The sequence below is a fragment of the Fusarium redolens genome, assembly GCF_020744475.1.
Source record: "Fusarium redolens strain MPI-CAGE-AT-0023 chromosome Unknown BKA55scaffold_9, whole genome shotgun sequence".
Lineage (NCBI taxonomy): Eukaryota > Fungi > Ascomycota > Sordariomycetes > Hypocreales > Nectriaceae > Fusarium > Fusarium redolens.
In genome coordinates, this window is record NW_025763672.1 from 702,385 (window position 1) to 719,688 (window position 17,304).

The 17,304-nt window shown below is 48.9% G+C and overlaps 7 protein-coding genes across 7 annotated transcripts; 1 reads left to right on the forward strand and 6 right to left on the reverse strand.

Annotated features, from left to right (window-relative positions):
- Window positions 1–742: 742 nt before the first annotated feature.
- BKA55DRAFT_594629 (AP complex, mu/sigma subunit) lies at window positions 743–1,230 on the forward strand (the record flags this gene model as incomplete). Its single annotated transcript, XM_046195693.1, has 2 exons — window positions 743–774; window positions 831–1,230. 2 exons carry the CDS (start codon window positions 743–745, stop codon window positions 1,228–1,230), a joined length of 432 nt encoding a protein of 143 aa, XP_046048539.1.
- A 234-nt stretch (window positions 1,231–1,464) lies between these two features.
- On the reverse strand, window positions 1,465–2,303 carry BKA55DRAFT_540168 (uncharacterized protein; the record flags this gene model as incomplete). The annotated part of the gene is made up of 3 exons (XM_046190227.1): window positions 1,465–1,752; window positions 1,798–1,867; window positions 1,912–2,303. 3 exons carry the CDS (start codon window positions 2,301–2,303, stop codon window positions 1,465–1,467), a joined length of 750 nt encoding a protein of 249 aa, XP_046048540.1.
- Window positions 2,304–3,022: 719 nt separating this feature from the next.
- Window positions 3,023–3,986, reverse strand: BKA55DRAFT_513797 (regulator of Vps4 activity in the MVB pathway-domain-containing protein; the record flags this gene model as incomplete). The annotated part of the gene is made up of 2 exons (XM_046187930.1): window positions 3,023–3,874; window positions 3,963–3,986. 2 exons carry the CDS (start codon window positions 3,984–3,986, stop codon window positions 3,023–3,025), a joined length of 876 nt encoding a protein of 291 aa, XP_046048541.1.
- Window positions 3,987–4,570: 584 nt separating this feature from the next.
- On the reverse strand, window positions 4,571–7,769 carry BKA55DRAFT_512903 (trypsin-like cysteine/serine peptidase domain-containing protein; the record flags this gene model as incomplete). Its single annotated transcript, XM_046187847.1, has 4 exons — window positions 4,571–4,779; window positions 4,838–7,135; window positions 7,185–7,381; window positions 7,435–7,769. 4 exons carry the CDS (start codon window positions 7,767–7,769, stop codon window positions 4,571–4,573), a joined length of 3,039 nt encoding a protein of 1,012 aa, XP_046048542.1.
- A 735-nt stretch (window positions 7,770–8,504) lies between these two features.
- On the reverse strand, window positions 8,505–10,903 carry BKA55DRAFT_569865 (uncharacterized protein). The gene is made up of 5 exons (XM_046192966.1): window positions 10,361–10,903; window positions 10,105–10,314; window positions 9,899–10,056; window positions 9,320–9,844; window positions 8,505–9,267 (listed from the first exon to the last, which is right to left on the reverse strand). The coding sequence occupies exons 1-5, from the start codon at window positions 10,755–10,757 to the stop codon at window positions 8,971–8,973; spliced, it is 1,587 nt and encodes a 528-aa protein (XP_046048543.1). The 5' UTR covers window positions 10,758–10,903; the 3' UTR covers window positions 8,505–8,970.
- Window positions 10,904–11,440: 537 nt separating this feature from the next.
- BKA55DRAFT_690866 (uncharacterized protein) lies at window positions 11,441–12,060 on the reverse strand (the record flags this gene model as incomplete). Its single annotated transcript, XM_046199573.1, has 4 exons — window positions 11,441–11,544; window positions 11,600–11,695; window positions 11,759–11,957; window positions 12,013–12,060. 4 exons carry the CDS (start codon window positions 12,058–12,060, stop codon window positions 11,441–11,443), a joined length of 447 nt encoding a protein of 148 aa, XP_046048544.1.
- Window positions 12,061–13,220: 1,160 nt separating this feature from the next.
- Window positions 13,221–16,103, reverse strand: BKA55DRAFT_513166 (uncharacterized protein; the record flags this gene model as incomplete). Its single annotated transcript, XM_046187873.1, has 3 exons — window positions 13,221–14,899; window positions 14,949–15,962; window positions 16,016–16,103. 3 exons carry the CDS (start codon window positions 16,101–16,103, stop codon window positions 13,221–13,223), a joined length of 2,781 nt encoding a protein of 926 aa, XP_046048545.1.
- Between the last annotated feature and the right edge of the window lie 1,201 nt (window positions 16,104–17,304).

Consider the following 17,304-nt stretch of genomic DNA (forward strand, 5'->3'; position numbering starts at 1 on the left):
AGTAGGGGTCGGATTCCTTAATATCGTATCGCGTCTTGGGCTCCAAGGCTTGGCTACTCGTGGGTCATGAATGATTCGTGTCTGCAGGGGGACTATGTCATGTTGCTTTTTAAGTGTATTATATTAAGGCAATAAGAGTTTTCCAAGATGAGAGAGCAATCATATGAGTCGTGGGAATAAGTAATTGATGCAAAGTCATGGAAACACAGTGAAACAAAACGATGAGTGACGAAAACTTGGAAAGTGCCGGAGAAGGAACATCGGCATACGACGCTAAGGCAGGTGCGCACGCGATGTGCCGAGACCTCAATAACTTTCATTCCTTTTAGTAACAGTCAATGGCATTATGTTCAATACAATTGCCTCCTATAAGAAGTATACTGTAGTAGTATAGAGTCAACTTATGAGATTATCTATGTTAAAGAGTAAAATGACCGATCTAAAGTTCTATCAACGTTTTTGCGGGGGAGTAAACGGCCCATCTGCACCTCAGCCAAGCCTGGTTGTACAACACAAACAGGGGGTAAACGTGTGCTAGAAACCGGGGCATCTCCAGGGTCTCTTAGTGGCAGCCTTGCAGCTCTTCAGTGGCTTTGTCGCTAGGCGACTCAGCCAATCAACTTCAACCCTTGTGTTCCGCGACAGCCTCCTAACAACGTCGGCTTATCCATGCCACCATCTCTACCACAGCTCTCCTTTCTCAAACGACTCTCGTCTTGAGCATCAGCCTTGCCACTTCAAGATGCTTTCCTTTATCCTCATCCAGAACCGACAGTACGTTCCCCCCTATCGGCGCATTCTCTCCGATTAAAGTACTGACTACTTCTCAGGGGCAAGACTCGTCTCGCGAAATGGTACGCCCCTTTTAGCGACGAGCAAAAGATCAAGCTCAAAGGCGAAGTCCACCGCCTCGTCGCACCCCGCGATCAAAAATACCAATCCAACTTTGTCGAGTTCCGCAACAACAAGATCGTCTACCGCCGCTACGCCGGTCTTTTCTTCTGCGCCTGCGTCGACACGAACGATAACGAGCTCGCCTACCTCGAGGCCATTCACTTCTTCGTCGAGGTTCTCGATGCCTTTTTCGGAAACGTTTGCGAACTTGATCTTGTCTTCAACTTTTATAAGGTCTATGCGATCCTAGACGAGGTGTTTTTGGCGGGCGAGATTGAGGAGACGAGTAAACAAGTTGTGCTTACTCGGTTGGAGCATCTTGACAAGTTAGAATAAGGGTGACGCTGGGTTTCTGGCTGAAAGGCTGTGCGAATTGGTGGGATGTTTTGAAATACTGCTTCATCTGGCCGAAATCGTCATTTGCATATCATTAGGGCAGGCAGGAGTTGAGGCGTTTCGTGGAGGCATCCACAATATCAAGAATATACCATTATTGCTGCTTTCTCCTTTTTATCCCAATCTCCCGCTAGAAGAGCATTGACTTGCATATCCAAACGACACTTAATCGACTCATACGGTCAGATCGATCGGAGACGACCTCGTGCCTGATCCATTTAGGACCAAACTGGGATTACTACCCTCAGTGTCAAGCCTTGCTTTTTTCTGGGCCGGTTCTTCCCCATGTTCCCGTTTTATATCAAGCGACGCAGTCTCTGATGATTCGTCGCTCTCTGTATCTGCGGCAGTCTCTATACTCGGGAATTGGATATCCTTCGTCGGCCAGTTCTTAAGTGTAGATTTGATGTGCATATCCTTCGCATATTCATCAAACTCTCTGATTTGACGGCGGGTTTTGACCTTCGATTCTCAGTATAGGAACTTTCACACATGTTATCAACTTACGCTGTGATTGCGCCATGGAGGCACGGCTTTATCTGAGCCGGAGCGTGGTATGGGTTCTGGGTTCCTATGTCTGTTAGGATAATATTCATACCTGATGCTAGCCGAGCATCATACTTAAGTTTAAAGAACTGAGACTCTATTTCATGTCGTAAAGCATTTCTGTTCTCTCTCAACTGCTTTGTTTCTTGGCCCGACTCAGTGGGTTCTTTCATAGTTTTTGCCCATAAGATGATGGCTTCTTCAACCTTCAACCCCCAAGAGTCCACAAATGAAACCCATTGCTGGACAACTTGACTTTGAAGACGCTCTCCTATCGTAAAGTCTTGATGAATAAGCCATCTCATGTAAATGCTGCCCATTCTCTTAGTCGAGAACCTCTCAGATATAGCGTCAAACTTTTGCTCGAGCCGGCTCTGGGACACTTTGCTTAGTTGTGTCACGTCTCGCAGGTTGGTAAGACCAAGGGTATAGCGGAGGGTCGTGAGAAGGGCTCGACTTGATTCCATTGTTTTTATACACCGTGAAGGTTAGCGGGGAGAAGGTTGTACTTGAGAGGCTGAGTGAGTTGGATGAACACTGGTGGTCCTATACTTGTATGGATAGATAGAAAGCCTAAAAGCACTCTTTGGAACGTGATCGAAAGAAAGAAGAAATGGAAGAACCGTGGGGCTTACTAGAATAAATACTTCAGACAAGGTTGGAAAGCATAGTAGCTACTTGTGAGTGATTGAGTTCGTCTCCAAAGTCTACTGATGCATAATCATCATCTGCATCAAGCCTGGTTAACCTTTATTATAGCTGATTATGAAACAAACAACTTTTGCTTCCCGCCTCATTCACTGTCCTTTTCTTGAACACTCCAGCTCGCGGTCAGAGTAAGCGTTGTTAACTGGTCATCACTGACAACTAACCAACCTCTGTCTTTCATCTTTGCGTAAGGTACTCAGTTAGTCAAGGCTTTGTGTGTTACATCGAACTTTTGTCAGTGAATAGTGTAACACAAAGTCCATTGCTCACGACTCATCATCGATGTTCCTTGATATCATAACAGCCCACAGCGACATGACTCACTCTGACGAAGTTGAAGCGTGCCCTCGCTGAATAGACCTTTCATCCGCTCACTATCATACTCTTAAACACAATCCACAGGCTCACAATACATCTTCATTAACAAACAAACCCTAAAAACTCCACATTACGCAATCAACACTTCAACCAAAGCACCTCATCGCTTCTTCAGCGCCGCAAACCTTCTCTCCAAATCCCCAAGATCCGGAATCGACCCATCGGGCTCACCCTTCCTCGCCGCTGGTTCCGCCTTCTTACTCGGCTTCAACTCTACCGAACCAAGCGTGACCTTGGGATGTATATTGTCAGTCGTCATCCGCGGCGGTGTCACCGTCAGAGGGCTCGTGGGGCCGCCACCAGCTAGTTTCTTAACTGGCGTGTTTAACGCTGGATCTTTGGTATCTGCTGCCAGCGGTGTTTCGAGGACTTTTTGTTTCTGGCCGCCTTGTTCGTCGTCATCATCGTCGTCGTCGAGGAGTTCCGGGGGTGGCGAGACTGCTTCCCGCTTGGGCCAGTCTACTCCGTATGCCCTGGCGATTTCTTCCAGGTATCCCACTACAAGCTCCTCGCGAGGAGGCGTGACGCTGAGTTTCTTGACGACCTTCTCGTTGACCTTTCCATCTGAATTCTCCGTTGCTGCAAGGACATAGTCCTTTCCATACTTCTCCGCAAATAGCGTCCTCACTGTTGCCAACTCTTTGATCTCCGTCTTGGGCGCCGCATATATCAGACTCTGAATAGCCTCCCCCAGACCAGGATCAACAGTATGGCCCTCCATCAACCCAGCGCGAGCAAGTAGTAATTCGCAGTAGAGTTCGAGCATCTCGTGAAGCTCGGAGGTGATATCGGATCGAATGATGTTCTCGACGCGAATGCGGGCTGAGTCTTCCTTTCCGGCCTCGAGAAGCTGAGCCATGGCTCTTCGCGCGGTCTTTCCAAGCTGTTCATCGCGCTGCTGAACCATGCGCAGCCGCGCGATGGTAAGCTTAAGCTGAACTTTGAGCTTTGTCTATAAATTGAAAGCAAATGTTAGTTGATACTTCGACTGGCGCATCATGGCATTGGATGCGATAGCGGGGAAGCGGGGGGCAACGGACTATAAGACTAGCACCTGGCGCCATGATGAGCTCACGAGGAGTGATATAGCAAAAGTAAGTATATAGAGGACGGGTGAGAAAGACGCCTTGAGAGGAAGTGGGCGGCGGTATAAAGGTGAGATTGAGATACAAAGAATGTGGAAGGGTTTAAGTTGGGTACATTCAGCTGAGGTGCTGTAACTTCGCTGGAGTGTAGCCTGTCCTGCCTTGCGAACGCCCAGACGCTATGAGCTCATTGCTTGAAGCCTTAAGCCCCACTATAGCTTCATCCTCTACACCCGGATCAAGCCGAAGCTCAAGACTTCAGGCAACCTCAATTATTTATGCAAGTAAATGGAAGCCTGCAATGCAAAGTCTCGTAATAATGTTTAACTTGATGTACACCAATCCTTCCACCCATAAATATTTAGGTATACAGCTCGTCTCTATGTATCAGTAGGTAGTTCAGTCCAATTCCCAAGGCTATCTCATAGCTCCAGATGATCTCGAATAATAGAATCCTTCATCGCCATATAACGCCGTACCCTAATCCCAGAGAACCCAAATGAAGTCATGGTTGTACACTCCCTCTATCTACTAGGGATTTGCATCTCTACAAGCAAATGCATCTACTCCATATCGGCATCTTGTGCAACTGGTGCTACGCCATCAGTTGCCTCTCCCTTAAAGACTTCACCGCCTTCGTACGTGACCCTTCGCCATCCGCAAGCCTCCCTATCATCCTTGATCCATTCCATCGTGGGGAAGTAGTGATCATTCTTCTTCATCGTGATGACCCATGGCACACAGTCAAATGTGACTGCCTTGAGTCGGAAGTCTATATAATGTTAGCTTCCCTATCTTTGTAAATTTTCAATAAACCATGGCTGACTCACAAGTATTATCAGGGATTTCCCGGGTTGCAGCAATGAAAGAGTCGAGATCTGGTGTAGGAGTACCATTCACATGAGTGATGAAGTTGGTTGGAGCGACACCGTACTGATAGGCAGGTGATCCACGAATTCGACTAGAGACGTAAACCTCACTGTGCAGCTTGCTGATCTGTTGTCGAACAGCCTGGTGAGGCCTGTGAAGGATGGCACCACAGAAGGAAACAGCATGGTTAGTCTCCATATCATCTGCTGCTACTGTGGGAAGCTGTAGGTGCATCTCCTCACACTCTCGCACAATAACCGCGTCGAGCAACTCATGTGAGTACATCAAGTCAAAGTCAGAGATAGTAGTGCAAATCTTGCCGTTCAGCGTGAGAATGATATCCCCTTCGAGCAGGGATACCGGGTGGTTCTCGCGCTCAAACGTTCGCTTGCTGACCATGAACAGCTGATGATGAGATCGGTTGGCCTGGGTAACCTTCTTGATCCACTCATCTGAGACGCCCATAACGGATGCCTGAGCCATCTGGACTGATCTGAACTCGACGGACAAGATACGTAGCTTGGGGCTGATACCCTTCTGAATTGACTCTACGACAGGAAGTAGAGTCTTGGTGCCTAGACCGAGGTAGTACTCTTCGTCGCGTGACGTATGATGGGAACGCTCTCCCAGATACGACAGCCACAGAGCCTGGACAGTACCGTCTGGCGCGACAAGAACACCACTGTTGCATGTCGAACCGAGGTTGCTGTCAATCGTGATGGCATCAACATTAACAGCGCGATAGCGTGGAGCGCCCGAGTTGGCGGGAATGGCCACCGCAGTGATCTCAGTGACACTTGTAGATCCATGAACAACGCGTCCAATCCTATTGTAGCCGAGGAAATAGGTCTTGGCGCCTTGAGTGAGAACCTCATTGCTCAGACGAGCGCTCATGACTGGCGCATCGACGAGCGATGGGTCGTACTGAATAATGGCGTAGTTCTGAAGGGGGTGTAGGAAGACAACCTTGCCCTCGACAATGATGGAGTCAGCAATAGTGACAGTGATGTCGCAAAGATCGTAAGGGACGATAGCTCTGGAGATCAGAACGAGACCCTTATCTGCATCAATTACGAGACCCATGCCCCAACGGCGGTTCTTAGGGAAACCGTCGAGTTTCAGGGGCATAGTGCAGTTGATGTGGACAAAGCTGCGGATGAGGTCTGCAATGCCTTGGTGTGGCATATGGTCCAATTCAATGAAGGAGGCGGATCGTCGAGTGGGTGGAACAGGAGGTAATGGGTCTGCCAGGTCGGTGAAATCCCAAACGCCTGTTTCGTCGTTTCGAACAGCAAGCTTCATCTTGGCCGCCCAGTGCCGGTCAATGTAGGCAACGGTGGTGTTGAGAGTGTGAAGGTCACGAAGATGTTTGTAAGTGACAACAACTCGTGCTCGATCTGGGATTGCTTTCATTACTTGGATGAAAGTGTCCAGGTCTGGCACCTTTTTGTGGTCAATACTCTGGACAATCCAGCCATTATCGGTGTTATCAAATCGGAATGAGCCAGCCGATTCGCAAACGTAGACTCCCTTGACAGCGACAGCATAGAGTCTTGCCTGCTGGTAGGACAAATCGTGGAAGCTGGCGCCTGCCACTGAAACGAATCGGTCAGGGGTAATCCTATGAAGATCTCCGACCTCAATTTCGACCTCCACGTCCTGTCCACCACGCTGGAGGTGTAGCTTGATGGTGTTGCCAACGCTCGAATCCAGAATATCGTCCAATCGAATAAACTGGGTGATAAGTTCGCCGTTAACTTTGATCAAAACGTCACCTTCCTCGATCTTCTTGTCCGAAGGGCCCTGGGGGAGGACAATCTCAGCCACAAGCATGTTGGTCTCCTCCGGAAACTTCTCGCGCATGGCAGCCTCCCATTGAGGGCTCAATCCCAACCTTCTGCACTCGTCAAAAGGCTTGAGAAGGAACTGGCACTGAATATCGCCACGTGTGACAGGCTTGCCGTTCTGAATGCATTGCAGAGCACGCAGTGGTCGATCCAGTGGAAGGAAGTAATCTGTCGAGGCTCCATCAGAACGACCGCCAGCTTGAAGTGCGACAGCGCAGCCGTCCTTGTTCACCACAGGACTGCCAGAACTTCCTCCACTAGCAGCGGCGTTGGCCTGGTAGTAGCACGTGTTGAAATCACTATACCCCTCGCCATATTCCGGGGCATTTCGATCCAGGCGACTTATGATACCTGACAAGATACTAAGCTTTTCGCCAGCATCGTTGCCGACGACTCGAATCTCGGTTCCAACTATGCTAATTAGCAATGGTCCTCGGCCGTGATCGGAGGGGGTCCTTACCCTTTGCGAGGTCGGGTCGCAGCTCTAAGCCATCGATGTGCATATATTTGATCGCCTTTGGATCGTATCGCAGAATACCAAAATCGTGGACGGGATCGCGGTAGACGGGGTAACAGTCGACTTCTTCATGGTTGTCGAAGACACAGTGGCCCCAGAAGGGACCAGCGCCGACAACGTGACGGTTGGTCAAGATATATCTGCAGAGCTGATTAGATCCTTTTCTCGAGTATAATAAACAAACATTACACACCCTTTCTGGGAGTCAACAACATAACCAGTAGCCTCACTGGTCAAAGCAGAATCGGTATCGAAAGAGCAGGTCTGGCAGAACCTAATGGCGACAACGTTGCGCACCACCTTCTGGATGGTATCCTGCCACTCTCCCAAGCTCCCTGGTGTTCCAATATACATAGCATGTGGGTGAAGTTCGTCGGTCATGTCGGAGTGGTCGTCAAATTCAATAATGTCTGGTGTGTTATCGTTTGGGGAATGTTTTCCATTGATGGGTTTTTTGGAAGGAGGAGCTTCATCTGGCGAGCCCGGGGCCTTTCTTTTAGCCCGGGCTGAAGAAGTTGCGCCATTCATGACTGCTGATTTCTGTGATTTACGATGGGAACGCGACGACGATGCTGGTGAAGAAAAGCGGGAGTTCGGTCGTGGTTAAAGGGGATCGAAAGTTGACAACGTCACAGAGAGACAGGGATCGCAAACGGTGACGGGACTGAGACAACGGCGCGGTTAACGACAGGGAAACAGAGATGGAAAGAGGGGGCCAGTGATTAAGTAGAGATAGAAGAAAATCAAAGAATGCGTTGATAGGATTAAAAGGGTGAACTCATGAGGGCATGTGATGAACAAAACAGACCAGGCCCAGGCTGAGATGCGATGCAATCTGGGGAAAAATTTATGATGGCAGTAACTAAAACTAAAACTATTGCCTTGGCCTCGAAGTGATTGAGTGGATCAGCTGCAGCGGCGGGACTCTAACGTTACAGGGGAAATGATACCCTCGAAAGCCGCTAAAAGATGCAAGCGCCGTCATTCCCGCTGTGCCTGGGGTGCCCTTCAAGGTCTGACCCGGCCCACTGTGCATAACTCCGCCTTGTCCGTCCCGACAAGACAAAGTGGTTGTGGGTGTGGTCGAGTCGAGATGGTGTGCCACATAAAGACAATGGGGACGACAGATGACCAGTCAAATGGGGGGATGAGATGGTGGGTGATTGAGACTTTTGTACCTATTTTGTTCACCCAGACTATCAATTTCAAGCTTATGAGTCCTAGATCTTTATATAATGCAACACATCGCAAATGACACCTGACCTTGTAGTTCAATGAGGGTCGTATTTATATGAGACATGGGCTTACGATGACCTACAATATATCTCCTAGGCTATAGATGATATCTCGTATACAAAAGAGAATTTAAAATGTGAAGCAATGTGTTGACAAACAGAAAAAGACAACCATCGTCTCACTGTTCTCTTGCTCGAGTTTCTTCATGTCATACACATCTACTCAAATTACTGCTACTACCTTGCACATGCTGTCCTCCCTCATGTAACCAAACCTGCATCATCTATAAGGGTCGCTCCTCGATCCACGAGGCCTTGCCATGCATGCATATCCAAGACAACCCGCTGCCGTCCGAGACACGGAAATAAACGTGGAGGGTTCCCAACCCACGAGATCCTGTGCTATCCTATCATTGTTGCACTGCTTCCCGATCCAGGTGACCACCAACGTGTCTCGTGCGATCCTCTCTTGCATATGCATATCATACAAACATTCAGAGCCCCTCTCTTCGCCTTGACGGCCCGGACTCGAATAGTTCGTCGATCGTTGCTTGCTGCTTTTCTGGGGACATGCAACTCGGCCAGTGCACGAGATGTCCTCGCCGCTTCTTGACAAAAGAGCTGTACAGTATCCATGCAAAGAATACTGCTGTGACGCTGAGTGCTGTTGGGCTGTGGAACTGACTGGGTGACGAGAAAATGATGGTCGACGTGTATGAACACATCTCGAACACATTTTGCCAACTAGCTTCCACAGCAGAAAAGGCTCCTCGTTTCTCTGCCTCAACTTCCTGCAATGAATGGTCAGACAAGTTCCTCAACTTACACCACAACAGAACTCACCTCTTGAATAATGACTTGTGCAGAAAGATCGACACCCCAAAGTCCGATTCGACTCAGCATTGAACCACAGACAAGTCCCAGTGTTGATATCAAGACATTGTCAGCATATCGCCAGAAAATTGATACACCAACTGCTAAGCAGCCCAGTTCCCAGCTCAGGAACCATAGACCAGCACGAACTGGTCCAATCCTCTTCATTAACCACGGTCCAATCCAAGTGGCGAGAACCTCAAGAGTCACTGAGACTGTTCTCATTGCAGCAATTTGAGCTGAAGTATATCCACTCGCCAGCAAATATGTAACCATGACTCCGCCGAAAGACAAAACGGTACAGTAAAGAAGTGCTATTGAGAATGAGGGTGCAAATGCAGGATGTGTAAAGTAAAGTCGAAGATCACTGGACGTCTTCTGCATGGCCTTTTTGAATGATACCCAGGCATTCTGACGAGTCTGCTGCCCCTCGTTTTGTGGTACGATAGGAGGCGTGGTCTTTGGATGCTGCAGTTCAGGTACTTGATAATAGACCTGTATAGGTTAGAGGATATCACGTTTAGTTTGTATGTGTTGTATATGACTTACTTTGGCAATGGTAAAATACTCAACAACGACTGAAGTACAGTTCATTGCTAAGTTAACAAGAATCGCTGTTTCCGTGGAAACACCGTCAAGGATACCGATAAAGAAAGGTCCAAGGAGTTTACAAACAAGGTCAATTCGCCTCATTTGCGAGTTCATGGCTATAAGTATGTTAGAGACATAAACATGGCAGTTGAGGAGTAACATACTTCGAAGTGCAGTAGTATCTGAGCGAGCCACAACAATAACCCAATCTCTTTCCACAGACACGAGATTCATGATAGCGGCCAGTTTCTCAATGCAGGCCATGAAGATTAATGCTGCAAGCAAACCGACCCGCAGTTGATCTGAAAGACTTTGGCCTCTGCTGAGTATAAAATATATAGCGCATGAAGCAGCAACAACAAGTCGCTGTGAGACTACTCAAGTTAGGGTCATCCGTCATGAGGGCTTCTGATGACCTACCGATTGACAGTCTCACTGTATTAAGACGGTCTTTACGATCGATATAACTCCCGACCCATGACGACAATGTAATCGCGGAGGCGCCTCGCACTATCGAATATATAGCAAGGGGCATTAGAGTACCCGGAAATATTGAGGCGAGATATAGTACGCTTCCGAATTCAAAGACACGTGAGTTCCAGGTTGAGAGGGTATGAGAGATGTATAGTCTGCGCGCGCTTTGACCGAGCGTCCATTCGGGGTCGGTGCTGCTGATATCACTACTATCGCCTTCATTGTTGCTGTTTATTTGACTTAGTGATTGATACTGCGAATGAATGACGCCAGTTGACGCTGTTGGCGATGTTGCTAGTAAAGGTGCCGTTTCTTGGTCTCCGACACCGGTAGTTAAAGCCATGATCGTCAATTCCTCAATTCTTCAAATGCTAGCAAGCAATCACGTTGATACTGAACTAAGACACATTTGAGGAAACAAGCTAAGATTAAATATACGAGTAAGGTTTAGATGTAATCTACCGAATGAAGGTTGTTGAGGAACGGCCAATGGCCAATATTTCGCCTGATTCTTCCTTATCGGATTCTATAAATGCCGGCCCCATCAAGCTCTAGCACCCCCCCACAATCCGAGCCAGAGTCGGCTCCATCCCGATCGACTTCACCTAGAAAGGCAATATCTAAACAGATACCTTAATAGACACTTCTTTATTCTTACAACATTCATCGATGGAGACTTGCAATAACCTTATCTTAATACCACTAACAAGTCGATGTCGGCGTGGGAAAGGCATCGCGACATTCCAAGGTAGGGCTTCCTCAATCATCACAAGTCAAAGACCTCCAGTGATGTTTTGATGGTAGAGTATGTTCATCAGCTAATAATTAAACTAGCTTCTGTAGTCATCCATGTAGACTACCTAATATGATCATGCCTCACGTGTCCTGTTGGACGTCCAAAACTTGCCATAAGAGCCCTAGCAGATAGCAAAGATTGATTTGAGAGCAACCAGGCCATTCCTCTCCGGTTTGCCATGAATATCATCGATGACCGACACTTCCATTGCGAGAAGACGAAGCAAGATTCTAAACCTCTCCATGGGCATCTTCGTCGTCGTCCATCTCCTCATCCTTGACGATGGCCTCGCTAAGCTCTTTCTTGACGACCTTAGCATCGCTTTCAGGTGCCTCTGTTACTAGTGTTAGTGAAAGGCTTGATATGAGGAATAGGTATGATCGACTTACTAGGAGCTCGGCGTTTACGAGGGGTCACCTTGGAGGTTTCGAAGACATCGTCGTCATCGGAACCGACCTTTTTGGCCTTGGGACCCCGCTTGCGACCTAGATAAAAGGCGTTGTTAGTCTATTAGATTGTCGCGACTAGAAGGGGGGCATAAGGCTTACCAGGAGTAGCCTTCTTAGCAGGAGTAGCTGGGGCGCTGCCATCGGCGGCTTGGTTCTTGAAAGCCTCAATCTTTTTGTTGAAGAAAGTCCACTGGTTCTGAAGGCTTTTCACAGTGCGGCCCTCCATGTTGATCTCAGACCAGTTGATGGACTTGCCCTCGGGCTTCAGTTGGGCGATGATACGCAACAGAAGCTCATTCTGTTGTGGTGGTTAGACCCCTTGCAGATGGCTCGGGGATATGATCGGGACTTACCTTGGCTTCGTCAGTCCAGGCGTTGGGCTTCACAGCAGCGTCAGACATTGTGACAGTTGAGAATGCTGACGGTGATTTCTGGTGGACGATATGTAAGGCTGACTCTTGAAGATCAGCGATGAGATAAGGAGAAAGTTTGTTGATGTTGATGATGCACGAGAAAGATTCCTAAGCCCGTTAAAGAGTGTCCTTAAATATTAGAAATCCGAAGTAACGATGCATAACAGCGTTTGAATAGAAGAATAGAAAGTGTTGAAAGGTAGTAAACAAAAGGACACCCCCTCTCGAGACAATTGCAAAAGGCAAACGGCTCTCGCAAAAGATCGGACGAAACGGCCATTGCAGTGAACCACCCAACGCCCTCCGATTGCGGTCGAAGGATGACCAGCAAACGGATATGAGATAGGAACAATAAGAGGAATAATAACTAGAACTTACTTCGTGTGTTGTTTGTTCAATTGCCCTCTGCTGCGAGACTGACAGGGAAAAGCGCCTGTTGAAGGCTTGTTCGATAAGAATATGTGTTGCTGTTGAAGAAGACTACCGACATCGGGCAGAAAGATATGGAGGAGAGAAGGAGAGAAGGAGAGAGAAAGGCAGAAGACTTGGAGGATGGGAATGTTATAGCTCTCACGATCAGGGCAGCGAATCACGCACTCGTTCCCAGAACTCGACTCTCACGATCTGAAAGCCAGGTGCTAGCGCACTGCCGCCATGAAGCTGCCAGTGCCTGACACCGCCAACACGTTGAGAAGTGCCATCTCGTCTATTTCTATGGTTAACTCGTGCCATCATATACACGTCTTGGATTCCCGTCTCCAAAGACCAAATCGCTGATGCTAGTGAATCTCCAGTCTCGTCTGTTGCGAGAACGCCCTTGATGCAAATCGCCCAGCGGCCACTAATAATCAACGACAAAAACCAGTATCAAACGCAACGCAACGCAGCGTAATTGCTCGCTCCATGCACCACATGCTTGCATCGCGCCTGTTACCTCCCAGATCCAGAACCTCCTATCCTCGTAATCTTGTGGACTCCTGTAGAAACCCCGAAAATCACTCTGTATCGCGCGCGCTATATGTATCCTCTCCAGTGATCAATAGCTAAGTAGTTAGTCTTCTTGGTATCCCATGTTGACGATAAAAAGACATTAGACGAAATTCGACCCAATCCATAAACTGTCAACTCCACAAAACAAAACCAATCAATTACTTCATCTTCATTCGAAACGCCATGAATTCTCGGAATCGGTGCTCATGCTCCTCGCATGCGGCTGCCCAGCGTCGACGAACGTCCATATCCTGTTCGAGCCAGTTGTAGTACTCCTGAATGTCAGCATCACCCCGATTCTCCAAGAATGAATAACCCTTTTCTTCTCGGGTACGAGCGATGTGCGATTTCCGGGTAGCAAAATGGTCGACGACTTGGGCATTGAATGTGTCCCATTGCTTCAAGTAATGTTCAAAATCTTTGACATAGGTCTCCCAAGAAAGCGCGCTTGGCTTTACGCCGTTAACAGTGGCCGCAGCTGGGATTTGAGGAGCAGTAGGTGCTGCCGGAAAGATCAATGGGTGCACTTTGGGGAGCTTCATCGGAATCTGCGGCGCCGCTTTACTTTCAAACGGCAAGTTGTCCTTCAGATCGGAGAAAGACTTCAGGCCGGAACTCTGTTGAGAGAATGGGGCCACATTTCTGAGGTCTGCGAAGCTAGCTCGGAACTCTTCACTGTCTTCAGACCCCACGTTGTTTGGATTGAACGTCTTTCTGGGGCTCTCGGGTCTCTGCTCGTTACCATTGACGGTGTCCACATTGCCTGGTCGCCACTCGGGTCTGGTGGGTTCAACGTTGATGTTTCGGGCCGCATGAGGAACAGGCACCACTCCAGGGGCCTGGTTCGTTTCAACGGGTTGCTGAGGTTGGTTCACAGGCTGGGCAGGCTGTGGTGAAGGCGTGGTCTGAGCTGGCTGGGGTGAAGGTACCTTTGGGGGTCGAGGCGGCGGCATGGAAGACGGCGCAGGAGGAGTATCTATGTCCATAGCCTGGGGACTCTCGGCAGCAGGTGGCTCTTCTTGCACCTTTCGGCCACGCCATTCCAAAACCTCATCTTCACTGCTGCTGTCGTCCACAAGATTGGCATGGCTTGACTTTTTGGACGCCTTCGGCTTTCGTGAGTTCGTTCGGGTAGACCGTGTAGGGGACACAGACTTTGACGGCTGAGGAACAAATGTTTGGGGACCAAAGTCCCAACCTGCAGGGTTAAAGGCCGACTCGGGCTTAGCAGAGTCGGATCTCTCAGTATCAGACATGAAACTTGGTGTACTCTTGCCGCTCATCGGGGGACGCTTCCCCGGGGATCGGCGACCTGGCTTTCGGGGCATAGTTGGGCTGTCCTGTTCAGCTCCACCTGCATTAAACTCCCATCCAGTAGCATCTTCTTCGTCAGCAAAACTAGTGTTAATATCATCAGTGCTTCGTCGGGAGAATCGATGGTGGTCAGGTGATGTTCGCGCGAAAGTGTCATCATTGACAGGGAAACTAAAGCTGTTCGAGTAGACTTTGTTAGCACGATTCGGCATGCCGGAGTTTTTAGAGCTGCGGTCATTGAGCTTCGGCTTCTTAGCAGGGCTGTCGGGACTCGCGTTGTCGATGAGTTGTGATAAGAGCTCCAGTTGCTGGCGCTCAAAAGGAGTCAATCTATGCGGTGAATCCTGTCTACCACTAGGCGACGGCAGAGAAGGCTTGATAGGGATTTCATACGGGCAGTGATTCCCCAAGGAATCATACCCATGGTGACTACGACACTTGTTGGAGCTCTTGGGGATTGGGCGGCTAGATGTTGTAGAAAATGGGTTGCCATACATTGTTGGGCCACCAGGTGAATCAGTTGCTGTCTTATAGTTAGTAACAAGATTTTTGAATCGGCGAATTTCACTGACGCTTATCATTTACGGGAAACTCGGTAGCCTGTTGGTTAGGTCCCAGCGGAACACTCTTGAAACCACTCCGAGTTTTCTTTAATGGCGCCTTAGGCCGGTCTGCCGGATCCCTAGGTATCGAAGGTTGTTCAGGAACCTTGTTGTTCATAGGATCGTCCTCGGTCTTTCCACCCTTCGGTGCACTGGCGCTGCGCTGTCGGTTGAAGGCTTCATTTTCAGAGGCAGATTGATCTTGGCGAGTAGCTTCCCGAGTACTCTTAGCCCGGTTTATTGAGATGCCATCGAAAGGATTAGTCTTTTCGCCTCCTTGTGATGTATAAGGACTGCTTTGTCGGGGGTCCGCTGTACTGTCTCGATCTCTGAATTGACTTAACGGATCAGGCATCGCAGTTGGGGGAGGCCGTTGGGGAGTAGGAGGAGGTGCTTGTTGTGTGACGTCGGGGCCAAATCGCTGCGCATATCGTTCCGAAGCAGGTCTCGAGCTGTAGTTGCTACTTGATACAGGTGGTTCATCGCCCACTGTTGTCCGAGGATGGAAGCCCGTCTTTCTTGCACCAAACGAGGCCTCCTGACGCTGCCTGGCAGACTCAGTCCGTGGTGGCGGAGGTGGAGGGGGAGGTCGTGGTTGATCATTCGCCTTGGTCGATGCACCCTTTCGCATATTTTCAAATGCTCGGGCAGCATTCTTCTTCGATTCGGCATCTGATGCTGTATACTGCTTTGCAGTGGGAGGAACTCCCGTAGAAAAACGTTGCCATCTTTGTGCGCCCGATGGCGGAGCTCGAGGATTTGCATTGTTGCGTCGAGGAGGGGGCGGATACTGGGCGCTGACATTTGACCACGGGTTACCCTTAACACCCGAAGCTCCTGGGAATCTGCCGCGACCTCGCGAAGCATCGTGCTTGGCCTTCTGTTCAGGGTCGGAAAGAATCTCGTGCGCCGTCTGGATAATCTGGAACTGGGTGTTCACTTCTGCCTCTCGTCCAGGATTGCGATCTGGATGATACTTGAGAGCTGCATTTTGGGTTAGCGGCTGTAAGAAGGAGAAGAGCTTCGTCCATTTGTACCAAGTTTTCGATATTGTTTTCGAATTTCCGCGGCGTCTGCCGTCGGTGGCAGCTCTAAGTCTGCATAGTAGTCTCGGGGTGTACCCATCGCAATGGAAGGGACCCAGTGCGCTGGCAATTAGGTGCACGCAATCTCAAGATATGTACTTGTAGTCTAGAAGGGTTCGGGTATCAACAATCGAGTGCTTTGTGGATATGCATGAAGGCCGTCTTCGATATCGTTTGTGTCGAGTGGCGTTTCAGGTCTACGAGACTTGCAGTTGAAGTTCGAATTGGTCACTGTTGCACAACGGGGTACCGTACTCAAATGCTAGGGTACGTTCTCGATCGAGGTGCACGAATATGAAGGCGTACCTTGAAGGTTGATGTCAGCACGAATAATCACTAGAAAGTTGAGAAACAATCTATGAGGTTGAGCCAGGGCTATGAGGTCGGCCAGGGAGCGTAGGGCATGAAGGATATATCTGATCAGCCACGCATTATCGCAAGGATGGACCCGGGGCAAGGTGGCTGCCTCAGCTAACTGTGCCTCTTGACATGCGCAGCAACAGATGCGGATTGGTGGTACTGATTGGCATGCTGCTGATCCAAGGAAAAGGGAGACTTACCAAGATGACGTCAAATCTTGAACGTGAGGCTGCTGATCAAGGAGTGAATCTAGATGAGCAAAGATGATACTAAGTCTAGTCTAAAGAGGGGGACGAAAAGGTCAGTGAATGGAAGGGGAGGTGCGATGAAAGTGCTAAAAGAAAGAGGGAGGAGATCTGAGCTGGTGGTGATCGGAGAATAGGTACCTTTTTTGGATCTAGGCGGAGCTCAGGTGAATGTGAATGGGTCAAGTTGAAGGGTGATATACACTTGAACTACCTGGTTCACGAGGCCGCGTTGAATGGCTGTGGCTCAGCTCCAGGGTTCGCCTTTGATAGATCTCGAGGACCCTGAATTTCGCGGCAGATGTTTTGTAACGCCTCTTTTGAAGTGAATCTGCTACAAAACGATAATGGAATGCGGCAATGAATCTTGTTCCTGAATTTGGAACCTGTTGGCTTAGCTGAAGCAGATTCCTGTCAGAGTATCTTTCGGTTGCGCATATGTAGAAGAAAACAAAGATGTGGCGGGGTCTTATTTTGTTGCAGCAACCAATCCCCAGAACCCCACTACAAAGACTACAGCTGCTATTGTCTACAACTCCAACAATGAGCCATCATCCGAGGTAGTTGAGGTATATGATTGATATCACTATTTCAGTGTGAGTAGGTGTTTTATTAGATGGTCTCTCTGTCGAAACT